The 24,537-nt window shown below is 41.3% G+C and overlaps 1 protein-coding gene across 2 annotated transcripts; it reads left to right on the top strand.

Annotated features, from left to right (window-relative positions):
* Window positions 1–226: 226 nt before the first annotated feature.
* Window positions 227–17,949, top strand: TMEM192 (transmembrane protein 192). Of its 2 annotated transcripts, none has more exons than XM_056337578.1 (6): window positions 227–377; window positions 2,940–3,086; window positions 7,170–7,434; window positions 9,439–9,573; window positions 13,896–13,998; window positions 16,333–17,949. In XM_056337578.1, exons 1-6 carry the CDS (start codon window positions 336–338, stop codon window positions 16,454–16,456), a joined length of 816 nt encoding a protein of 271 aa, XP_056193553.1. In that variant the 5' UTR covers window positions 227–335; the 3' UTR covers window positions 16,457–17,949. The 2 variants fall into 2 exon arrangements, with proteins under 2 accessions (XP_056193553.1, XP_056193546.1); XM_056337571.1 differs by lacking the exon at window positions 227–377 and adding an exon at window positions 461–608.
* The last annotated feature ends 6,588 nt before the right edge of the window (window positions 17,950–24,537 follow it).

Genomic DNA, 24,537 nt, shown 5'->3' on the forward strand with positions numbered 1-24,537 from the left:
TCTGGGCCCCGGCTCCCGGCTGAGGGGCCCCGGCGCGGCGCCCCGCTCCCCGAGGCGGGAGGCCCTCGCTCTCTGGGCGGGACACGCGGCGGGGCGGGGCGAGCAGGGGGCCGTGTCCCAGCCCCGCCGGCGGGCGCGGCCCCCCCAGGCCTGCGGCACCTCCAGGGCGGCCCCGCCCACCGCCCGGCCGGGCCCCGCCCCAGGGCCTGCGCTGCGTCGCGGCTCGGGCCCAATGGCGGCCGGGCGCGCTGATGGCGGGGCGGGGCCTGCGGCGGCCGGGCCGCGGCGGGGGCGCCGATTAAATACAGCCGGGGCAGCGGGGGCGGGAAGGCGAGATGGCGCTGGTGGCGGGGAGGCGGCGGCAGGACTTGGACAACGTGAGTGCGGGCCTGTGCTGCGGGCCGGGGCGAGCGGCCGGGCTGCCGTTCGCGGTGGGCGCCGCTGGCGGAGCGCCTCGCCGCGCCTTCCGCTTCCTCTCCGCCTTCCGCTTTTCCCCGCCGCCTCTGGCTCTCTCGGGGGGAGCGGCCGGCCGGGCCGCCTCCTAAATGGCCGTTTCCGAAGCGGGGAGGCCACCGGGCCGGCCCCCGGTGGTGCCTGAGCTCCCCCGGGTAACGCGGACGGGGGGCTACGCCTCACCGCGGTGGTCAGTGTAGGCGAGGTGGCTCGTGTGGCTGGTTTGGTTCTTGTGCGCCGCTTTCCGCGGGCGGATCCTGCGGGTTGACACGCTGCCGCGGCCACGGCGCGTTCCCGGGGCTGGGGCGCTGCCCCGGGGCTGGCGGGGCCGGGGCCGGTCACATGCTGGGAGCGCATCGGGGAGCCCCGAGGCTGAAGCCGTGACTTGTGCTTGTGGTAGCATCGGCGCCTGACAGATGGCCCATCTGCTTGAGGTGTTCTGTTCAGGGTTTTGACAGCTGTGGCTTTGTTTCATCTTAATTGAATGAAACCTGTGTTTCATCTAATGAGGACACTTACTAGATTTTTGTAATGTCACATTGACCGGATGGCATCATCATCTCTCTTGCTTTAATTCCTCTCCTCCCCACGTTGCCTGTAATAACAGCTGTGTGGGGTGGTTATGCTGCCCAGTGCTTCCTAATGGTGACTGTATTTCAGGGTGTGCAGATGGTTTGTAGCTGGTCTTGCAGTAGGTGAAATGGTGAAACACATCCTAGTAAAGCTCTGTCTGCGAAGGAGTGCTGATCTGTCCTGGTGTTGCAGCAGCAGAGCTCATCTGTTCTCACGAGACAAGGGATACAGCCCTGAGGAGGATCCCTGCCCTTGTGGGAGGTGTGAGCTGTTAACTATTAATTCTGCGATAGGGAAGAATGAGGTAAGGTGTCTTGGCTGCTGGAGTGCCAGTCCTGTACGCTTGCTTTCGGAGCTTTAAAATTATACCTGGCCCCTGAAAATGGATGATGCGGGACAGAGGGCATGTCTGTACTCTTGCTTCTGGATTTCACATTGGTGACAATCATAAATGTTTAGGTCTGTAGTAAAAGGTCATCTTACCAGGTAGGTATTTCAGCAAGGGTTGCTTACAGGTAAAGACTAGGCTAATTAGAGGGTAAAATCCAATAGGTGAGGGAGCCCTGTTCATGCTCTTGTGGTAGGCCAAGTGTGGTATTAACAGTACTAAAATAAATCTGGTTGCTGACTGAAATAACCCTTGATGACTAGTTCCTTCACTGTAGCTGGCTGTTTGACTCCCCAGTGTTATTTAACCTACAGTCTGCATTGTCATGGTTAATATGAAATACAAACATAGGTCTAATTCCAAAACTTATCTCTCTCTTCTTGTGCTGATGTCTAGAAAAATTACATGCCTCATTTGTCTTGAGGCTTATGCTGCTTTCTGTCATCACCAGCAGAAGCCCTCTGTTTAAGAGCAGTAAATAGCACAGTGAACTTTGGCATGTCTCTGAATGAACAGTTGGGGGGCAGGGGGGGTTCTGCTCTTGTCCTGATGTCCTGAGCTGTGGTTGGTATCGCTCAGGAGAAGAGCAGCCAGCTTGACTGGTAATCTTGGGTTTCTTTATCTCTTGCACAAGGAAGTCATAACATAACAATGCTAAGAGGAAAACTTGAGCAGTTTGAGCATTTTTAGTGGTTGTGTATGTTCAGCTTAAGATGTGTGGAATGACTGTGTCCTGGCCTGGAAGGTACAGAGATGTGTAGCACTGGGGCAGGTTCTTTGTCCAGAAGGAAAAGTTTTTCTTTCCACCCATACTTAGTTTTACTACTTTTTTTTGTTTTGTAAGTAAAAGGTACTTTTCAACTTAAGTAGCCAAAACATCTGAGCTGACTGTGAAGTCAAAGCCCCAATACTTGGCACCAAGTCACAAGTAAGGGCTGCATGCTTTATCATGAAAGCAGGGAATGTTTTGCCCGGCACTTGGCAGCATCCTCTTCCCTCTGTGAAATGCTGTTTCTTTCTTGCCTGGGTTCTGTTTGAATTACTGCTGCTGGTGTTTTGACGGGTCAGTGGCTGAATTACTGAAAACTGTTATTGGTATGCTGCAGCTTTGTGTTTGCCTCTGTGTAGTTGTACAGAAATAAGAATAACAAGGATTTTTGAAGTACCTGTATGAAGTATGAGAGAGGCTTTGTCACTTTTTCTGCCTTTTCACATAAACTTATTAATAGCTGTGGCATCTGTCAGGATTGATGCTCAAATATTTGTCATACGCTTTAAAGACTAAAGTTCCTTAAGACTCAGTGTGATACTGGGAGGTAGATTTGTGTTGGATTCCTCAGGGACCGAGTTCTTACATAAAGGTGCGATAAGCATTTACCTAAAATCTAAGAGCTGCTCTCAAGATACTCACCTAGGGGTCTCTATCTCCCCAAAGCTTGATTTGGTAACAGGAAATTGCTATAACTTTGTGCTTTACTTTTAGAGCTTACCTGTTACTCATTTTTGCCCTCCTCTTCTGTTCCAGGGTTCCTTGGAAATAACGCAGAGTTTGGAAGATGATCCTCTACTGGATGCACCGCTTATCTCATCCCATACATTGCATTCCCAGCTGAGGCCAAGATTTCATGCCATCCCAGTGGTTCTACTTGCCAATTTTCTGTTGCTAATACATGTAAGTTTAAGAAGCATGATTTCCTTATGAAAACTTGCTGTCTCTGTTCTGAATTCCTGCTGTTCATGTGGACACAATTCTCCCGAGACTTGCACACACTGTTCTTCCAAACCAGTGAAGTCCTATTTACCAATGAATTCTGGTCATGTGTATGCTACATGATACTTGCTGTTTTCTCATTCTGATTGTGAGTGCTAACATGCTACAAAGCATCATGTTAAGAAGGAAAGCCTTTTAAACAGCAGTTCCTTGTATGCTGTGGAAATGTACTTTTAGAACAATGTTACTGCTGCAGAAGTGCTTATACTGGTTATAGAAGGCTAAGATAATTTTCATGTCATGCCTTTTGGAGACTGAATTTTATTTCAGAGGGAAGACTTAAGATATTTCTTATTGTAACTAAACGAGTAAAGTTGGACTTGCTTCAGTGGTTTTGCGTGGCAGTGGATGAAGAGATTAAAGGAATCAAAATGTTACTTCCTGCTCTGACTTCTGGGGGTTAAGAGTGAAAAGCAGAGACTATGGACAGACCTTGTACCGAACAGTATGAAGCCCTTCCTGAGGCTGGTAGACAGAAGTAGAGAGATTCTGTGTAATAGTGAGTTTATCCTTGATAAGCTGAAGAGGCTTGTTGCTTGTGAGCATGTGGAAACAAAACACGAAGGGTGAAGAGCTCTGGTCCTAAGATCTAACTGAAATAGTACTTGCATGGTGCTTAGGGACAGTTTAGTGGACATCGTAGTGTTGGGTAAATGGTGGGACTTGATGACCTTAAGGGTCTGTTACAACCTAAACAATTCTATAATGCCATTAATGCTGACCTGAAGATAGTATATATAAAGCCAGAGCATGCACAAGACATGGATGTATGTGGTGTTAGCTATTTTAGAGCTTCATTTGATTGCAAGCAAAGATGTGGTAGCCAGTGCTCTGCAAAACATACTCTCTGCCAGAACTTCAAAAGCACATCCCAACCTCTAAGGTCTCTTGGGCAGCTGCATAAAGCTGTTAAAACAAAGTGTTCTAGCCTTCTAGATTTAGAAGTAAATGTTTTGTGGGCCTCTTGGTAATATCAAGAAATGTCTGTCAAATAGACTTAGGAAAGATTCCTGCTGTTCTGCTGAATAAACTACCAAAATTCCCAATGGAAACTGCATCCAGCCTTCTTGCCTTCCCCTGCTGGAAGAACCCCAGTGCTATCCCGTTAGGATGGCACTTGAAGTCTGTGTTACAAAGGTAGACACAGCTGTTGGTAGTAGAGCAGTAAATGTTTTTTCTGCCAAGCCTTGAGACCTTGCTGTCTACTGCCATACCTGATGTAGGCAAATGCTAGTCGCCCAGATCCTAGGAAGCTGCTCTGCCTCTTCTGTCCCCACCACTTCCCCTCTCCTGCAAATGGAAGGAAGTGTGGGGAGATGAAGAGAGAGGAAAGTTCTGAGGCCTCTATTGACACATGCTTTTCCAGGTAAGGTCTTGCTACTGTTGCTGAACCTGCTGCAGTGGCTGGTTGGTCCCTGGAGCAAAACTGAAAAGTACCCTTTTCTGTTGGTGAAATAGAGCACTCTAGTTAGCAAATGAAATGCTGCTGTCCATCTCGCTGAAAAGATGAATGGGGGAAACAAGCTTACTGGGTCTCCTTCCCCTCTGCTCCTGCAAACACGCACGAACCTTGTGGAACATGGAGACACCAGGTTAGCTTCTGATGCACAACCTGCCCAAGGGGCAAGCATCCTGTAGAAGTTAAGTCATCACAGTATTGAGTTGTAATGCATCTCCAAAGTAGTAAGTATGTAACTTTGAGCATTTCTTCTCCGCCATCCTGTGCCAAGAAATGGAGTTAGGTAGCAAATGGCTGCTTTGGTGGAGCTGTGTAGTTACGTACAGTTCTGGACTGTGTGGGCAGGATATGCTGGAGTGTGGTGGGGCTGAGTTTGAGTGGCTTTCCTTTCGCCAAGCCTTGCTTCTGTGCAGGCTTCTGGCTCATAGCAGAACTGCAGAGCAGTGTAAAGTGTACAGGCTAGAAAGAATTCCTTTATATTAACTCCGTATTTCCTTAACTGCCTCTCAGCATGCATGTACATAACATTGAACTCAAGTTACTCTTATAAAGAATAGTGGTTTTGATATGTAAAAATGCCCTGTACTGGGCTGAAGCACCTGTTGTTGGACTACCCTAAAATGTAAGCAAAACATCTTTAATAAATGCCACTTTTAATGCCAGATACCTGTTTCCTCTTGTATGTGCTGCTGTAGTAGATCAGTAGGACTGCAATGCTAGGTCATTTCTGCTTGCACCATTTTAATATAGCCATTTTCTGTACTGAAATATATTCCTAACACCTGGAGGGAGCAGAGCTGGATGTGTTACTAACTTAAAATGGCAAACCAAACTGTAAATGGACCAAGTAAAATCTGGGTTAGCTAGATTTTTCTTAGCTTTAAGAAAAGAAGGTGGTAAAATAATAGATTAAACAAATGTGTTGTTGATAAACCGCCTTCTTATTTAACTTATTAATTTAGCTACTTAACCCATCTCAAGATAATTTGGAATTTAATTTGCATTTGAAGTAATGGTCTTATGGATCATATAGGACACGCTTTTTTTTTTCTTCTCCCATCTTCTACCCTGTCTGTCACCTATGATGTCTCTTTTAGGTATTGATAATTGTATGAAAATTGTTCCCCTTTCTTCCTCCCTCCCCAGTTACCTAACTGTACTCACAACCAGAGCAAGCTAAAGGCAGGTTGTATCAAGAGTAATGAAGTGGTTCTGAAAGGTTAATCTCTGTGAAGAAAGTTGCTTGAGAAATGATAAAAGTACAAGTTCAAGGGAGTGTGGGAGGGGTTGGTAGGCTCTTACATATCCATAGAATTAAGTATGGTAACAAAGCTAGTAAACAAAAATTAGACAGTTTCCTCCATCTTTGGTTCTGATGTATTGTTTCTAGTAGCTGTGAGGTGCAGAACATTGGACAGTTCTTTTCTTTAAGCTAAATATATTAGAGGTATTAGACTTCTGCAGACTTGAGGCAAATTTATGGTGGTTGTTGTATACAGAAGCTCTCAACTTACTTTTGTGTTGGTGGGAGTTGGTTTTTGTCTTCACTTCTGCTTTAAAATGTTCCTATTCTGTAGACTGAACCAGGATGAGAAAGTGTTGTATTTTCATATTTGCTGAATGAAGACAGTAGGGTATTGTCTATGACAAAAGCATTTCCTAAAGGTTAAGAAGGCCCTGTGTGTGTACATGTACTGCAGGTAATATCCACCCAAGGCGTTTTCTTCTGGTTGGCCAAAAGGTTGCTGATGCTCACAGCCAATGCTGTAAACTTGGAGAAAAGTCAAGAAGACAGGAAAAGTTATGGCATAATGGCACTAGTCTAACTATAGTCTGGTCATTCTTACATAAGTTCTGAGCAAAATGAAAAAATCTGATTAGTAAATATACTAAAGAATGATCACCAACTGGCAAAGATGCCTACCCAGTGTTAATAATTCACTTCTTAAATTACTATGTTTTACTTTTTTTCAGATGTCATAATCTGGAGATTATCTTCAATGGATATAGTAAAAGGTTGATTGTCACTTATGAAATGTCATTTTATAGAAATGTGGACTGTACCAGTAAGATATGAGGCTGTCCTGCAGAGCAGTAACAAGTGTAACTGAATGAATCGAAAAATATGTTGGGTTTTTTTTGAAGGGGTATAAATAAAGCTCCCTTTAAAGTAAGAAGACATAGTAAAGAGGGTCCAGAAGTAAAATAAATTCACTATGAGAGGGAGACTTGAGAAAAAGCAAAATTGATTTAGAGGAAGTTCTGGGAAGATTAGTGATTCTCAGCTTTCTTCTTCTGGAGACTGGTTGCCTTACTGGAAGACAATCTTACTACTTTGGCATTTCAGTCCCAGAATGTTCCCAGAATGACATGCAGTGTTATAGTAAGTGTCTAACATTTTATGCATTATCTCAACTCTAGTAAAATAAACTCAGGAAGTAATGCATAATGAGTAAATGACATAAGCCTGTTTCTTATAGTTAAGTGTTGACTTTAAGAGTTTTTTTTCTTTCTTTCTCTTGCAGGTTGCTTTTGTTGTTCTAGCATTTCTAGCAGCTATGTTTTGTTCCTACCCCAATCCAAATCAGGATAAGTGCCCTGGAAACTATACTCACCCACTTAAAGTACAGACTGTCATAATCACTGCAAAAGTAATTCTGTGGATTCTGCATGTTTTTTTTGAACGATACATCCAGCACCACCACAGTAAAGTAAGAAGTAGAGGTTACTTTTCAATATATCGTTCAACAAGACATCTAAAAAGGCTTCCGCTGCTGATACACTCCACAGGTGAAGTGAATTTGTCTTCTTACGTTTTTTTTATTCTAAAGCTTTACCCTATGACACAATAAGACCAAACAGTTATATATAAAACTATATTATATGAACTGTTGAAAACCCACCTATGAGCATTTATGAATGATACTTTAGTCAGATGGACCCCTGACTGACCTTTTCTGGCCTGACAAATGCATGTTGTAAAGAACTCTTTGCAGTGCAAAAACGCAGACAAATGTGAGGCTGAGTAAAGCAGTCATTTGTATATAGTGTTCAGCCAGCAAGGTCTATGTTTGGCTGCTGGTGATCCCACTTTGCATACTCACTTGTCTAGTTGGATATGTGGCAAGACTGCTAGTCCTTCCAAGAAGTGTGCTGCTCCTCCTTTTCAAGCTCAGCAATTCATGTAGAAACAGATAAACTGCCTGTTGCTCAACAGCTGTCTGAAATCAGTAAAATAAGCAATTGTCCGATATTCAGTGGGGCTGTGAGACATTCAACTTTGACTGCCTTTTTCTGCAGACAGAAGGTGGTGTATGGGAGTGGGTTAGCTCTTTGTATCCTAAAGTTACATCACTGGCTGATGAAGCTGAAAGAAATGTTGGCACAGTTAGCTGGTGTAGCTTTTCTAAGAGACAGATTTTAGATTTGTTGAAGTAGATTCTAACTTGAGGGGATTTTTCACACAAATAGCAATGGAAAAGGGAACAGTGCTGGCTTTTATAGTATTTTTGCCTCTTATAATCCCACTTCCCTTTTGTAAGTCTTCTGAATGACTGGAGTATATTTATTTTTTTTTCAAACTAGAATTACCAGTTAGATGGTCCTGCTTCATATAACGTTTTAGCTTGCTTTCCACTCTGTCACTGAAGGATCTGGTCAGCTTGATGAATGTGCAAAACTTCAGGTTCTGGCCACTAGGTAGAGCCCTGAAGGTAAAGATGTGTTTTCAGTGCAGTGACAAAGTCAGGCTGCAGCAGGCTTGGGGATGTTTTGTAAGAGTAAAAGGACTGTTTATGCCTGTTGCAGTGTAATCTGGAGTACTTAGCCCTCTTCTCAGTTGTCGATGGACCCCACTTCATCACTACCAGACAAACTCTGGGCATGTGCAAATGCTCAGGTGCAATTAGTTGCATGCTGTAGACTTTTGATGTAGATCATCTGTAGTTCAGAACGTGGTTAGCTCCATTACTGCAAACTCCCTACTGTGCAAATTACTGCTGATACCACTTCCATCCTGACCATTCAGTTGCCTAATGCAGTATGAAAGAGAACCGTACAGTTCCCTAGCTGCATTAATGGTACTAATACCTAGTGCTTTATCCAGATACTGGTTACAGGATTTCTAGCCAAAAGGAGAGGACATTTCACAGTCTGTATTGCAGAAGAGGGTGTTAAGAACATTTGTTACGTCTGTAACTAACACTTGCTGTCCATGGCTCATTGTGCTTATTTCAGTTGAACTTTCAGTAACTTGCAAGTATTAAAATAACAACTAGGCAACTGGAAGCCTGTGCAGTATCTCCCTGTGAAAGAAACGTGCTTGCATTTTTGCTCTATTAGCCTCACTTAAACACACTCAAATCCACCACTTGAAGGAAAACACCATGTCATTTTGATTTGACTTGGTGTGACCTCTTAAGAATAGAAAGAAACGTATGTCCTCAAGCAGTTTTCAGGATGGGTAGCAGCAACAAGGTTAGAAACTGTTGAAGCCCACATGAATGTATTAGGTATTTCTAGTGTGCTTTTTCCACTCTTAAGTCAGAAAACTCATAATTCTCTACCATTACAGTCAAATGCTGAAATCCGATTTTACTGCCAGCAGTTGTAAGCTTGCACACCTGAATTAAGGAAATTAACCAAAGAGGAAAGTATGGTGTGATTTCTATGAAATGGAAAAGCATTACTGAATTGTTGCAGCTTAATGCAGATACTAGGGATGACAGAGTACTAAATTATTTTCAACAGCTAATGAAATTGTTACACCTGTGAAAGATGACATTTGTTTTCTAGGTAATGCAGCCCTGCTTTTAATTCTGTCAATGCAGCATTCTTTTCCTGATCACAGTAAAGCGTACCTGTATCTTATCCTGGGAGTCCTGGGCCTGGAGCTGATTAGCTCCCTGACATGCTTAGTGATTTACACAGGTAAGAGGCAATTTTTGCTTTCTTGAGTGAGAGACCGTAGCTGCTACTCAGCTGTTTTGTTTGCCCTCACAGTAGCTCACTTGGGGTACTCCAAGACATTTAACTGCAGCTATAAAATACAGAATGATTCTGTGCTTGCAGAACTAAAGCAAATCCAAAACAAATGGGAAGGTTGTCAGGTTTGATTTGGTTTCCAGGTGCTGCTGAATGAAAGCTCTGTGTTGCCTCAAAGCAGTTGATCCAGTGAAATGTCAATAAATGCATAATTGTTGCAGAAAGTGTCCTGTGAACAGGCTTGTCTGTTTAGCAGTGTGGTCTTAAATGCACACATCACAAGCTGTGAGGTGGTAAGAGCTAGCTGGCTTAATCAGAACTGCTTCTGGGATTTGCATGTGGGACTTGAGTAGTTGATACTGTGCTTGTGCCTTACTCTCTAGACCCTTCCTCTTTCCCTGGTCCCACCCCAAAAGCTTCAGTTCCTCATTGTTACTCAAAAGGAAGATTCCCTCTCATGAATGTTTTTTTTAAAAAATCACTATGGCTTTTGGAATCTGTGCTAATACTAAAATACGTTACTGTGGCATAAAACTGTGAGATGTTGCTTTGTACTGTCACTGTTGGCTTGTAAGGTTATCTGCTTTTAGGTTTGGTGTAACTCATCAATACTTGATAGTTCTGTAACAGTTTAGTGGAAAGAGGTTTATCTAAAGTGTTGATGAATAAATGCTTAAACCAAATAGTTTGCTCTGATCTTATCTTAAAAACTATTTGGGGTTATGGCTTGCATTAACTCAAATGAAAATACCTGGGTTAAAAAACCCCACAAAACCACTGAAAAGGTATAAGAGACTAAATGCAATTATTTTTGTTGCCTGAAGAAAGCTAGAGATATTTACTGTGAAGTCTGTGTCTGTTTAAACAGACATCTAGTTCCTGCTCTTGAATTAGATAGCAACAGCTAGGAAGCAGAAGTATAAACTTTCTTATTATTTACAGCTACAAACAAGGAGGTGACAACTTGGCTAAGCAGCGTCAGTAGCACTGGTTTCTTGGGGCATGACAAAAACAATAGGCAAAACGTAGTTTTGCTCTTGACTTCTAATCAAACAGGAGGAAGGAGAGTAGAAATACCTCCTTCAGGACTGCATGAAATTTAAAACTTAAAGTAAATGCCATCTCTGTAGCGGTCAGTATTTGTGTAATCTGCCTTCCCTGGGGATTTCATAATTAAGGTAGGATATTTTGGAGAAGAAAACATTGGCATGTTATTAGTAACATAATGACACACAGAAATACTGCCAAATAGCTTGATTGTCTAGGAAATAAAATCTCTTTTGACTTACTTGCAACAACATTGAAATCAAAATGCAACAAAAAATAAGTTCCCAGCTCTAAACTACATCCTCCTCTTTAAACTGTGCAGAGCCCCAGATGCTGTAGGCTTGTCAGGCTTTCCTTGAATGGACCAGTATGGCTCAACTAGACTGACTGTCCTCTGGAGGAATAAAGGCAGTGATGAGGGGACACAAGTCCTAGAGAACTATTCCAGGAATGCTGGAGATCATCCCTTCTTTCCTGTGTATGCTTACTTTCCTGCGAAACTTGGAAATAAGAGATAAATACCAAAACTTCCTTCAATAGAACGTCAGGAATTCTTACCCTGAGGCATCCTGGAGCTCAAAGAGTTACTTTGTGTGTCTCTTACCCTGGCAGAAAAGCATAAGCAACTGCAAGGAGTCTGACCTTCATAGTAGTAAGGTCTGAGTCTGGACTTCCCCAAGAGCTGTCAAACTTTCTGTTTGTCACCAAAAGGGTCTTGTTTCCTAGCTTGTACTGTGCCAATTTCTGTGTCTGTCAACTCCATTAACCCACTTATACCAGCAAGCTGTGGGGTGCAATGTTTTGCTTCCCAGCTGAAGGAGGCTTGAAGAAAGGTCCAGTGAGTACTGGGGTGGAGGTGAAGGAGGGGCAGTGCTGCATTGCTGGAAAGGACTAGGGCAGTCCCATTTGGCAACAGCTGCCTTGCTTCCTCAGCAGCCCTGAAACAGCAGTCTAGGATTCGTTTGCTAAAGCTTGGTGTGCAAAACCAGAGTTAATTTTTATGTAACCTAATATTTGTGTCAAGATGAGGAAGACCTCCGCTTACCCTAGGTTGCCTCTTCCAGTGGGTAGTGTAACTTATTTCCTTGTTTTCTATCCCAATACATGCTAAGGTAAGCTAAAACTGCATGCATATCTGTCTCCTGTGTGTGCTTGTGGGGTTTTAGGTCTTCTAATATTTCAGGCATTAAACTAAAACTCTGCTGAAGCAAAACAAATGTATTTGGCCAGTTTTGAAAACAGCCTGAAAATCTGTATCAATAGTGACCCTTCCCCCCGCCCCCCCCCCCCCCCCCCCCCCCTCAAACTAGACAGAGTATGTGACAGGATGGAGACATGAAGCTTCTTTAGTAGAATCGTTACCAGGGCAGTGCTCTGCTTGGGTTTAGAGTGCCCCTCTCCAGGGCAAGTACTTAGCAGATACCACTTACTGCTAAGATAGTATCAGCTAATGTACCTGGGTAAGAATGGGGAGATTACGGTCACTTTACACTAACAAATCAATCCCTTTCTTGTGTTAGTGCATTATTTGAACTTTTAGAGGGAAGGTAGCGCCAGGCATACATTGTTTCTCCATGTTGGACTTATGCCTTATTCTAATAGTTAATTATTTCTTGAATGCTTATCTGTAGAAGGTTCATGTACCTGACTGTCATTTAAACACTACTGCCTCACAAACAGCAGTGGTGGCATGGAATACGTGACTGTAATTCCAGATATTTCTTCTTGTGTGTCGGAGCTACTCTGATACCCAGTGTCCTGTGAAGTACTACAGCCTGCCTTAAAATTCTCCATTCACTAGCCTATGTACATATAGCTGTAGGATGCAGGGGCAGGGATTCAGAAATCTACAAGGAGTTACTATGATTGACCTGTAACAGACTTGATCAAAACAAATTGTTCGAATGAGGTAAATGTGCATGGAATGAAGTATGATACAGACAGCTCTAAATGTCAGCTTACTATTCAAAGTTATTGATAGCATGTCAAGTTTTAAAAAGTTTACTGAATATATGTACTTAATGACTTTCTTAAGTACTTTTAATATCACTTGAATAAAAAACTAAGATTCCCACAAACAATTCATGTTGGGAATTCTACATTCGCTCCTTCATGTCTTTATTTGTAGAGGAATACCATCATAGAAATAACTAACCTTTGAGCCTAACTTGTAGTTAACATCTGGAGGGTCTTAGCATTGTTTTAGCAGGGTGGCCTGTAATAAACCCCATCATATTGCTGACTTGTAAGGACAGTCTTTTGTTGGGTAGTGTAGATTTCTCACAGAGCTGTACTTTAATGCTTTCGGTGGCGTTAGATGTATTGCTTCACCAGCACCCCTAACTGCAGAGTCCTGAATGCATACTCCAGATCTCTCAGTACACTCCCTGAATCGGGATCTGATGTTGAATGGTTTCAAATATTTTCAGCTTCCTTCCAGAAATAACACAGGGGGTGCCTACAGTTTTTCTCATCCTTATTTCACATCTGTTAAATTTAGTCTTAAACTCTATTCACAGGTGTTCAGTAATGACTTCTGGTGTTGATAGCCAATATTGCAAGGTTTACAATGTGAAGCTGATCAGAGCCACTCTGGTTTGAATGCTTAATGGCTTTCTGTAGCAAGTCTGCCCTAGTTTTAGAGGCGGCAGACAAGCTGCTGCCTCATTGCAGGTAGTCTAGTTAAAATTGCATTTCTCAAAGAGCTTAAGATAGTTCTGACCTAGAAACCAGTATCAAAACTTTTTACAACTTTTTATGGCATGTTGCTTAATTTATGGCCTGAATTTGGGGACTTGAATGTCAGTACCTTCTCAAAGGCAACTAAGGTATCAGCTTCTTAATCAGGGTCACAGATTTAACTTTTCAGATGTTAAGCAGTATGTTCAGGTCTTCACTTCACTGTGGTCTTTTAAGCATCAGGGCTGAGGAGTGGGGAGTCCCCAAACAATCAAACAGAACACACACACCCCACCCCTCCCACCCCCCGCCAAACCACCACTAACTTATAATCAAAGCTATTCCAGACACAAGCAGAGATAGATTTTTGCTTTTTCCTTCCTTCATCCCCACTCTTCAGATTCCCTTACTGTCTTTCCATCTCCTATCCTAGGGCAATGTTACAATAATCTATTACAGATTCTTTGTTTTTAACTTGGAGCCTGGTGATTAAGCTCTTTTTTTTGGTTGCTTTCCAACTAATTTATAAAACTTTGTTGCAGTGAAAATAAGCAACTTCAATCGTGCGAGGCCGAGGCCTGACATAATTGAGGAAGAGAAGACGTATGCCTACCCTAGTCACATTACCTCAGAAGTTGGGTTCAGGTAAGATTTTTTTTTTTGTATCTTGTGCTGTGTTCAGCCATGGTCTATAAGTAATGCTAACTAATGTAATTGTGTTACCTTCTGTAGAGTTGCATATAATCTTAAATCTGTCAACCAAAGTGGAGGTGGGAATAATAGTTCTGAAGGAAACTATACTTAAGGCTGCCATTTTATGTGCACAGATGAGAAACCGCATATTCTTGTACTTTCTGCATGGTAATGGCAACCTATTATGATACAGAAGTCCTCAAACATGAGGACAGAAATGACCATTCATGGCTGGTTGCATGAATCTGTCATACAAATAATTGTGCTTAGTCTGAGTTAATTGATGCTATACGGGAGTTGGCAGAAAAAGTACTGGTGTCTTACACTGTTACTTACAGCATACCTACAGAAGCCTAGCTTCTTCAAACAGTTCTTTCAGGGAAGGAAGTATATTGTTTTTTGTATATATATTGTGAACTGCCCTGTTGATTGTGGGCAGTTGACAAAGAAGACTTTTTAGCTTTTTCCAGCAGTTGAACATGAGAGTCTAGTAAGGGATTTGAAATACATTTCCAGTTTGGGAAGGAGGTGGGTGAGGTACTTGAGGTAAGGAAGTTCTCAGTAAGACAGAAGCTATCCAATGTTAAACTTCACAAGTGCTGAGACTTACTGCTTATTTGTCCTTTGTGTACTTCCTGACTGCTTGAATATCTTCCAGTTGATGAAGTGAGTCTGGTATGATTTAACAACTGTCAAAATTAACATGATTTCCATATAAGAATTTATTTAGAAAGTTTCTAATACAGTATGACTTGCTTCTGTACGTGTGCCTTAGTAAAGAGTGAAGTGCAGAGATGACTAATACTTTGGCACTTCCCCTGGTGGCACAAATGCAGCATGCACATGCTTTTATGGAATTTGGAAGTAGATGTCCAGGATACAGGAAGGATTTAGAGTTGTCCTGAATTCTGATACAATGTCTGACTTCCATCTTGATATAAACACCATGGTAAATGCATGGTGGAGGTTATTCCTTCCTTATTCAGCTTCTCCCCTGAGAAATTCTCAAATGCCCAGGGAATGAGTCTGCAACAATGACCAGCTGAGGAAAAGACTGGTTATTTTTGATTAAAGAGTGCAAACTTCCTGTGAGAACTGATTGCAGCTCTATACAGCTCCAATTCAGCTCTATACAACTCCAGCTCTCTTTCCCTTGAGAGTTAAGGTCTATTGAAAAGTGAATCCTGTCAGCCCTTCAGTTGACCCTGGTTATAAGAATGTTTTTTTAATATTACGATCTCTACAACCTAAGCTACTGATCCTCTTCAGTTGCTTTCAGTTGGTAGTCCAGACTATTGGTTAAGGTTGCAAGCTTTCTATCTACAAAACTTTTCTTTTTTTTTCCAGTTTAACTACAGTAAGCTTTTAACTGGACCTAAGCTTTTTTCCAGTCTAGCTATCCTCAGCACTTTATAAGAACTATGAAAAGAGCATTCCTCCACAAAACGCTGCAAGGCTGAGGAATAACTTTATAAGCTCCAAGATGCTCACATGTGTACTAAGAGGGCAAATTCCCAGTCAGCTAGGAAGTAATAATGTCTAAGGGAAGACTGGCATATCTTCAGGCATTGGTACTTGTTCTTGTTGTAGTCTTAAAAGTTCCTAATTACAGATTTGCCAAAATTGTATACTTCTACAGATCGTTCTCAATTAACTTGGCTTTACTTAATGTTGCAATGTTACTATCCTAGTTAAAATGCAGGATGTCTGAAAGCTGGAGACATTTTAGCTGTACGTGAGGTTCTAGATCTGAAATAACACAACTGTTTGGTGCTGATACTGTTACAGTATTGTGGCAGATAATATCACGGTCTATAGTAGTGTATCATGTATGCTACTGCAGGTTAATCGAGAAATGGCTGTCTTAAACAGCTTATGATCTCAATAGCTAAATAAAGGTACTATGTCTGCTTAAAATAAGCTTCCTAATTCCACTGTGGGAAAGGTGCCACAGATTTCATAGTTAATTCTAGCATGTTCTCTAGCTCACTAACTTTTCTTAAACAGTAAGAACTCTCATACTACCACAACTTTTCTGTAACTATCTAGCAGGAAATATGTAACTCCATTATGTATACATCGTATGAAGTTTAGCCAAACTTCTTTTCCTGCCCTTTCATGCAAAATGGAGGTTAAATATAAAGGCGGTGTAGATTGCCTCCTCCCTCAAAAGTTGGAGAGCAAAACTGAACGAAGCAACTTGTTTACGTGTTTGTTAATTAGCTCTGGCTTTTCTTTTGTTAGAAAGCTGCTGTTACTTATTGAAACCCATATTTCACTTTTAAGGGAAAATTCAAGTTTGGAAGAGATAGTTGAGAAGCAAGGAGATGTAATAGAGTATCTTCAGCGACACAATGCACTGCTCAGCAAGCGGCTATTGGCACTAACATCTCAGCAAATCAAAACTTAACAGCATTTGGAATACTGCTGGAACTCTGGAGGGAACACGAGGTAACACAATACCCAGAGTCATCGATCTTTCACATTTTGAAACAGAAGTTAAACTGGAAGGATGAGCTCTGCATGCACTATAAACCTATTACAACTGGATCCTGGCTTTCTTCAGATCATCAGTTCTGGAAAAAAGTTTTGGACCTTCAAGGATTTTTAATTCCTAATAGGTTAAAGTTGGACCTGAGGTAATGGTTTAACTTCTGTTCAGTTGTTACAGCAGTACAAAATAATAGCAACCTTTAAGCTTCAAACTACTGAAGTAATTTGTTTCTCAAGTACAGATTTGTTCTCTAGAAAAATCTGACTTTGCAGAGAAGGTCTTTTCAGTTTCCAGTGCTGAAGCTGAGATTAGATGTGTTCTGTCACTGAGTCCCACAACTTCTATTGTTAGAGGTGGTGTACTTCAGTAGTCCTATACAAAGTAGCTATGTGCTTTCTAAATCTGTCTCCTTTTCTCCTTTGTCAAGAAAAGGAATGAAACTTTCCCTGTGCTAGTGGGAAAACCTGGCATCTGATTTAGTATTAAAACAACATCAGGTGCCCTAGAACAGCAAATCTCACATATAAGGGTGTGGTACAAAACAATGTCACAATAAGGAGTATAAGCAGTTGTTCAGAATTTTGGCTTTAAAACCTCTAAGAGGGATCTTCAGGGCTGATGACTTTCCCATTACTAGGAGTCTGGTTCAGCTAATCAACAAGACTTCTACTCTGACTCAACTAACAATACAAAAGTACTTAAGAGTAAGCTTGTTCATTGACCTAATAACTAACTTGTCTTGAATGTGTTTCAAGATCCTGTTAAAGATGCATGTTTCTTGCATCCCTGCTCTTTACTTTGACTCTTCAAACAATGTCAGCATCATGATTTGAAAGATGAAGTGTTGTATGTGGGGAGGTGAAAAGCAGCAGAAGACAAAGGAACTACAATTTTTGGTTCCATTTCATGGATTTATTGGGATGGCTGGTGAAAAAAAACCCTTTCTGTTCTGGGTACTACTTCATCTATCAATGTAGACCAAAAATTATTTTAGAAGCCAATACCTCTGTGGGTACAGGGTAATCGCTTTCAAAACCAGGATGAAGGCTGTCATGAGGAGTGGTCTTGTAGTTGAATATAAGAAAATTAATCCATCCTACTTTAGTCCTAGGGCACAACTTTAAAAATAACTAAACTGTTTAGTGTGAAACAAACACGGGGGTCTTCTCATTTAAAGGAAAACAAGTATTAGAGGTTTTGCTGCTATTCAACACTAGACTGTTCTTAACTCATTCTTGAAAATGCAGCCAGGATTTTATAGTATACATGTAAGGAATACAACAGTTTTTGGTTTTAGAAATCAAGTTTTGATGTGACTGTGTATATAAATTTATATAATTTCTATGAAAAGCAGTAAAATGTGACTATGATGTTCATGCACAATAAATGAAAGTAAGGAAAAGTGTCAATTCTGTCATTTCTAAGCACATGTACAGCTAGTAATGATAGTTCCAAGAAGCAATCTGTGCAGATTTTCAGTTAGCTGAAGTTCTTGAAGGACAGGATTTTTTTTGGTTAGTTTTAAGTACCAAAACCTACTGTGACAAGGATAGCTGTGCACTTGTTCTGAAGCTTTAAGCTTAGTTTTATTCTCCTTCCTGGATAATGTTTTTTCCACAGCACTTCAGGCTTTCTCTGGCACTCCTGTTTGGAACAGGCTGCACAGTGTAGCAGAACAACTTATTTTGAGGCTCATACACCCTTCCTCCTCTCCATGACTGCTGAAGGTGGAACGTGCATTAACCAGCAGTATTGCTTTCCATGAAACACGGCAGCTAGAAAGCAAAGTGCAGCTTGCCATGTGTGAACAGGCACGTCCCCTGCCCTTTGCAAGGCATAGCTCTGCCAAAGCACACAAATTATCAACGACTTGCAACAGCCACCCACTGTATTTTGTTTCCTTGATATCTTTAAGCTTTCTTGGGGGGAGAGGGGGAAGGAAAATGATTTTTCACACATGTACAGGCTCCAAGGAGGAGCTAGCCCTCTTCACTACTCCTCCCAAATGATTTCTAATGTCCGGCCATGGAAGGGCTGCAATGAACTGTGGAGCAGGAGCCACAGCAGCACGGCGAGGCCCACTGCCCTGCTCAGTGCCAGCCCCGAGCCCTTTGCCGGCACCTTTGTGCCTGCTGGCACTGGAACAGCCTTTGCCCTGCTCAGAGAGGGGGTGACTGTGGGGAACCCCCTGCCACCAGCGAGGTGGTCCCCTGCCGGGGCACACTGGGACACGTGTGGCATGGCATGGTGTGCTCATGGTGTGGTGTGCTGGTGCTGTAGGCCTGCTCGGGCACTGCCTGGGCAGCAGTGTGACCAGGGTCAGGGGCTGCTGTTGTGCAAGTGAGAGAAAGCTCAGCGGTGGCCATGCTGTGTCTGATGGGCCACAGCCCTCAGCCTGGAGGCTGAGGCCTAATTCTGCTGGCTGTGCCGCATGGTGCGTGTGGAGGCACCGCTGCCAGCCAAGGCTGGGCGCTGGCTGTGGCAGTGGCTGGTGCAGCCTCAGGTTGGGCTGTCACCAGTGCTGTGGCCTGGGCTGTTCTGCAGCACCAGCACCTCATTGCAGGCTGGATCCCGCTGCGAAATCACACGCTCACTAAGCAGTAAAGCATTGGGTCCACACTTCAGGAAAAAGCGCCAGCCCATGGCCCTGTGGATGTGGGGGTTTGGAGCAGCAGCGCTTTGCTCCCTGCCGGCACGGCCTCGGGCATGGTGTGGCAAACCTGCATGTAGGTGAACCCGTGTGATTCTGAACAGCTGAAGAAATTAGTGGTGCTCTGTGTAATTACAGCTGCTGAAATGCCCAGGTATTTGCAGGTACATGGTCTTAACTTGGTGAGATCTAGTGGGTTGTAACCAGGCAGCAAGAAAATGGAAAAGAACTGTTTCTTAATGTATGTTGCAAATGTACATTTAAAAAAAATAAAAATGTATGCTATCTTTTTTATTTTTTAGTAACTTTTTTGTTTGTACCCCAATAGCTTTTTGTTTCTGGAGAAAAACAATGTGTGTTTTTCAAGTTTTGGAAAAGAAGTATTTCAGGCCCCCTAAGAAATATAAAAGATTCAGCATTGACCAAAAAAAGTCACATTGTGAGGTTTTTAATAATTTCTAGATCAAATGCTGAAATGTGCTAAACATTTGTACACATCAGAGAAAAGACATTATGATGATCTCTTGTGAATGCACACTATATATAAGGGGGAAAAAAATCAGTACTTGTGTTTTGTCTTTCTGAATAGCTCGTAGTGGAAATTCTATATAAACACTTCAGTATTTCACCTCACAAAGGAAATCAGATTGGAAAGTGTGAAAATCCTGTTGAAAATCTTTTAAGGTTCTACATGGAAATGCGGTTAAGCAGGTGTGCCCCACTGAAGGTCGTTCTTCATCTAAAAAAAAGTTGTTTCAAGGACCAAAGGCACTTGGGCAGACAACAGTCTAACCTTGGGGTAACTCCAGACATGAAAAAGCATCCTTGATGTTGGAATGAGTTAGGCTTTTAGGCATTATTGCTAACTAAAGACAGGTTGCACTGCTGGAGTGTTTCCTGCTTTGCACAACTATTTGCAGCTGTTCACTAGCAAGAAAGATAAAGGCCATCCAGTAGTGAGAGATCAGTATGCTAATCGTTACTTGTCCATGGGAGTCAAACATTTGAAACTTAGCATACTAATGCTTCCCCTGATCGATGTTGATACAAATCTTATGTGACCCTTAGCTAAATCTGGCTATGTGTACGGACACTGATATTTATAGCATCTGTATGTGGCGTAAGGGAAATATTTCCAGTCTTTATTCTTCTATAATTTCCTTTTTTCCATACTGGAAAGGGAAGAGGTGAATTGTTTATTACCCTTTGGGAACACACTAATCTGCTGTTTCTCACCACTGCCTTACATTTACCTCTATTTCCTGTTGACCTGCTGTTACATCATTTTGTATTCCATTCTAAAATAGCTAACACAAGACCTAATGAAACTGAATTTCAAATAAAATTTAAAATTTTCCCACTTAACAACTATTTACAAGACAAGGAGTTACCTCTAAGTTTTATAAACTCACATTTTTTGAGTTTGAAGTCTGAATCTATCTACTTTGAGTTTGAAGTCTGAATCTATCTACTTTGGGATCAAGTCTTGATTGTTAGATTGCATCCGTGCAAACATCAGTTCTGACTTTCAATACACAGCAATTTGTATTTGTACAAACTCCCTTTAAACCTGTGCTCATACATGCACACGGGGAGTTCAGTCAGTTCAGCTGTTGTAGCACTGTGTCCAAACGCTTCATGTTTATATATGTAATCACACCATTATCATGCAAAACTGGTTTTACCAGATTAACCTCGTTGTTGCACAAATCAAATGAAAACAGGCAGTTTCAAGGAAGTCAAAGCCAAGTCCAGATCAGGTGGAAACAAGGTCCTTTGGAGCCCTGCTCCCACTGAAGTTTAATGTCACAACATACTGTGCTGTAGTAGCATCACTTGGTTCTCTAATTCCACTGTGCAAGACATCTAGCACTTAGAAATTTATTTACAGTATCCCACCTTTAATGGGAGAAGTTACTGCACTTTTTAGCTTCTGCTATGCTTCAGACCACTTTCTGAGCTCATTTTTTTTTTTTTTGCCTGAAATAAGGCCCTTTTAATTTGTGAGAACATCCCGATTTCAAGATTTAACCCTCTCAGATAATTAAAAATCGTACTTACTCTAGGCAGGAAGACAGCGCATAGCTTGGCTTCTGCTGTAATCCTAGCATGGTATCATGACGTCACATTACAGCATGCTGTGATTACACCAACCAGTAGTTTTAAGCTAAGTTCTTTCAATATGGCTTTTACCAGAATTTCATACTTTCAGAAAATGTGAAAAGAATGTTTCCATGAATAACTACTATTTATTTGTGTCACCAATTGAGTTAGAAGAGTTTTCACACACGGATTCCATATGCATCCATGGGAAAACTAGATAAATTGTCCATATTCTTTAGATGCATTGCCTTTGACAGCTGAAGAACATAAATTTTGAAGTGTGCAAAGTTTATTTAAAATGAGATGTTACTTGAAATGCATACTGTCTTTTTACAAAATATACAATCAACCAGCTAGTTGATAAACTTATCTATCAAAGATCACACTCAATGTCTTTTTCAAAGATTTTATGGTACCAGCATGTCTAGAAAGAACAGACATTTACAATAATTTTGTAGGCTGACAACGGGCTTCATCTAGGGTGCTTTGGTAAATGTTGGTTTATTTATTTTTTACATCTGTAAAGTAACATGCATATATAGCTCTCTGATAGAGACATTATGTTTTTCTTAAGATTTTATCAAAGTTAACTGAATAATTATGGTTATACCAAATAGCCAGTGTCACATTAAGCCCATATACTCATTTATATAAGACAGAACTGTTAAATAGTTACTCTTCACCTTTCTTGCTTTCCCATACTCTTTACCTGTACTTCTAAACAGAGATAGCCATGGATATCTATGAAAGCTAAGTTAAATAAATTAAAAAATTAAATTAGTGGTAGTATGCCCCCAATTTTGGAAAACTGCATTTTTTTCAAAACTCCAAAGGTTTACCTGCAGGGCTGTTTCTTGGTATAGGCAAGTTTAACAAATCTTTGCATGATGATTTGCCAAAACTCCATAACAGGGTGTGATGTTAAATTCTAATTCTTTTTCTATACAGAGAAGTTTGAAAGTCCTGTTAAGCTCTGCCAGTATGAATCTGATTAAGGTTTCAAGTTCTTAGAGATAAAGGATTACATACAGACACTGATTAGAAAGTTTCAGCTATCCGGTTTTCCCCGATTGCTGTTTTTTCACTTACTAGAAACTATGTGTTGCAAGACAAAATTCTAATACTGGATTTAAGCCATGACACTGCTGATCTTTGCTCATCTTTTTTATTTACAAAAAATATTGACATTTCAAGTCTAGTGCAACAACTGAAAAATCTGGGTATGACTTATTTTCAGGTTTGTTTTAGTTCTGCTAATGAAAGGACTGCCGTGTTTTCCCTTTATATGTAGGTTTGTAATTTCTGCTGATACAAAAAGGAGATGTGAAACGTGTATTTTCAAAAAAAAAAAAAAAGTAAAATAAAAGCTCAACGTATTCTTGACCTCCACTGCTGGAAAGAACAGCCTGCTTTCTGTTTGAAGTTCTCATTCATTGTAGTGGAGTTACAAATATCCCATTCATTTAAATTACAGGAATAGAGTACTGTGCAACGCTGAGGTTGACCAAACAAAGGTTTCTTTTCAATGGTCTATTTTTGTGCTCTATTTATAATACTGTAGTCGGTATTTTAGGAAAACTGCTATTAAGCAAATAGTTCTGTAGTACTGAATTTTCAAGTATATTTTAGCTGTCTGGTTTGGCAGCCCAGTTTAAGAAAATAAATGATAGGCTTTGCAGTAACAGCTCATTAAACAGGAGGATGGGCTTGACCTTAAGGCCTGACTTGAGAGATCTGAGTTATCAGTTTTGCATGACCCTTGGCTAATCTCTTATCTCTGTGTGCTTCAATTCTTTATCCACAGAAGGAGGGATAATACTCTGCTTTGCTTTCCTACATTGTAAACTCTTACTATGCATACTATATGTGAAGCCAGTAGGAGCACTAGTGTGGTTCTGACTCTGGTACTATTACAGTAATATATTCTACGCAATTATTAAAGTAATTCCATAAAGATGTAATGTTAGGTGTTACAACAGATATGTCTATATTATTGAAATATAAAAGTATAAACAAAAAATGGACTTTCACGGTTCTGTGCTGAAGTCTGACATTATTTCACCCTAAACAGCCTGAAATGTCAACAGCACATGCAGGTACTGTCAGTCTGAACAGTAACAGACCATTAAGAATCCCCTTGGACAGATACTTCTTAATGCCACTGGAAATCCGTCTTGGGTACCTGATACTTGGTTTTTAACTTTCACTTGTTATGACAGCCCAAGAATTTATATAGAATGTTTCAACCAGGTACATCCTCCCGTCACCACCCTCTGTTTCCCCCTCTCCTCCCCACTTCCTAGGGTGTGAGCCAGTGGCCGTTGTTTCAGGTCTTGCGGAATGCGACAGATAGGCTGTGGTGGCTCTATCAGGTCGGCTGTTGTCGATCGGGACTTCTGGCTAAATTCTCTATTGGTTTAATTGTTGCTTCTTTAAAACACTGAAAAGCCCATTATGAACTTGCTGGGGAGGAAAAAAGGAGAGAAATAGCCATTAATGAGAGATTTAGTAGTCTAATGTCTCATACAAAATTATTATTTATGAAATACGTGGTTGAAATTTGGGGTAATGTTTCTTAATTTGGAAATTTCAGCTTAAAAAGGTTAAGAAAAAAAAATCAAAAAGCAGAACGCAAGAAGGCTTCTTCCAATACAAGATTTTCTTCCTTTTTTTTTAATTTGTCCCATGTTTTGCCTATGTAACTGATGAAAATCAAGTTCAATCCTCTCATCTTTTCAGATGTTGTTGTGAAAAAGGGGCTGCTATGCTTATCCCGGTTTCCAACCACCTGTTGAAATTCAGGCTTAAGGGTCCATCCTGTTTGCATCTGTAAATAGCTTTATCCATATGTACAACTCCATTGAGATCAGTAAGGTTACTCATGTGAGTCAAGTTACCCAGGCATGTAAATATTTGCTGAATTACGACTAAAACTGGAAGGGAATGTAACCGTAGATGGTAAATCCTACTTAAGATAAAGGAGCTGAGCACCCACAACGATGGCTGGAGTTAAGAGTTCAGATGCCTGTCACCCCTTACTCCCCAGTCAAGCTTTATGGGTTTCTCTACAGCTTTAGAAAGTGGAATTATCTTTAACTAAATGTCTACAAAATGTATTATGAATTAATAAGTATACTGTTTTGCTTTGTCATTGATGTGTTGCGATAAACTGGCTCCCCACAGAAAAGGGGGGTAACAGCGAAAATACCTTCAATCTTCATATTCTGTAGGGAAAAAAATTCTA

This window comes from Falco biarmicus, chromosome 1 (genome assembly GCF_023638135.1).
Source record: "Falco biarmicus isolate bFalBia1 chromosome 1, bFalBia1.pri, whole genome shotgun sequence".
In the NCBI taxonomy this organism is placed as follows: domain Eukaryota; kingdom Metazoa; phylum Chordata; class Aves; order Falconiformes; family Falconidae; genus Falco; species Falco biarmicus.

Bases quoted from the DNA above. Each gene is read 5' to 3' on its own strand.
- TMEM192 (XM_056337571.1), top strand. From the start codon at position 546: ATGGCCGTTTCCGAAGCGGGGAGGCCACCGGGCCGGCCCCCGGTGGTG. The intron at 609-2,939 runs GTAACGCGGACG...CTTCTGTTCCAG, and splicing joins TGGTGCCTGAGCTCCCCCGG to GGTTCCTTGGAAATAACGCA. The intron at 9,574-13,895 runs GTAAGAGGCAAT...ACTTTGTTGCAG, and splicing joins ATGCTTAGTGATTTACACAG to TGAAAATAAGCAACTTCAAT.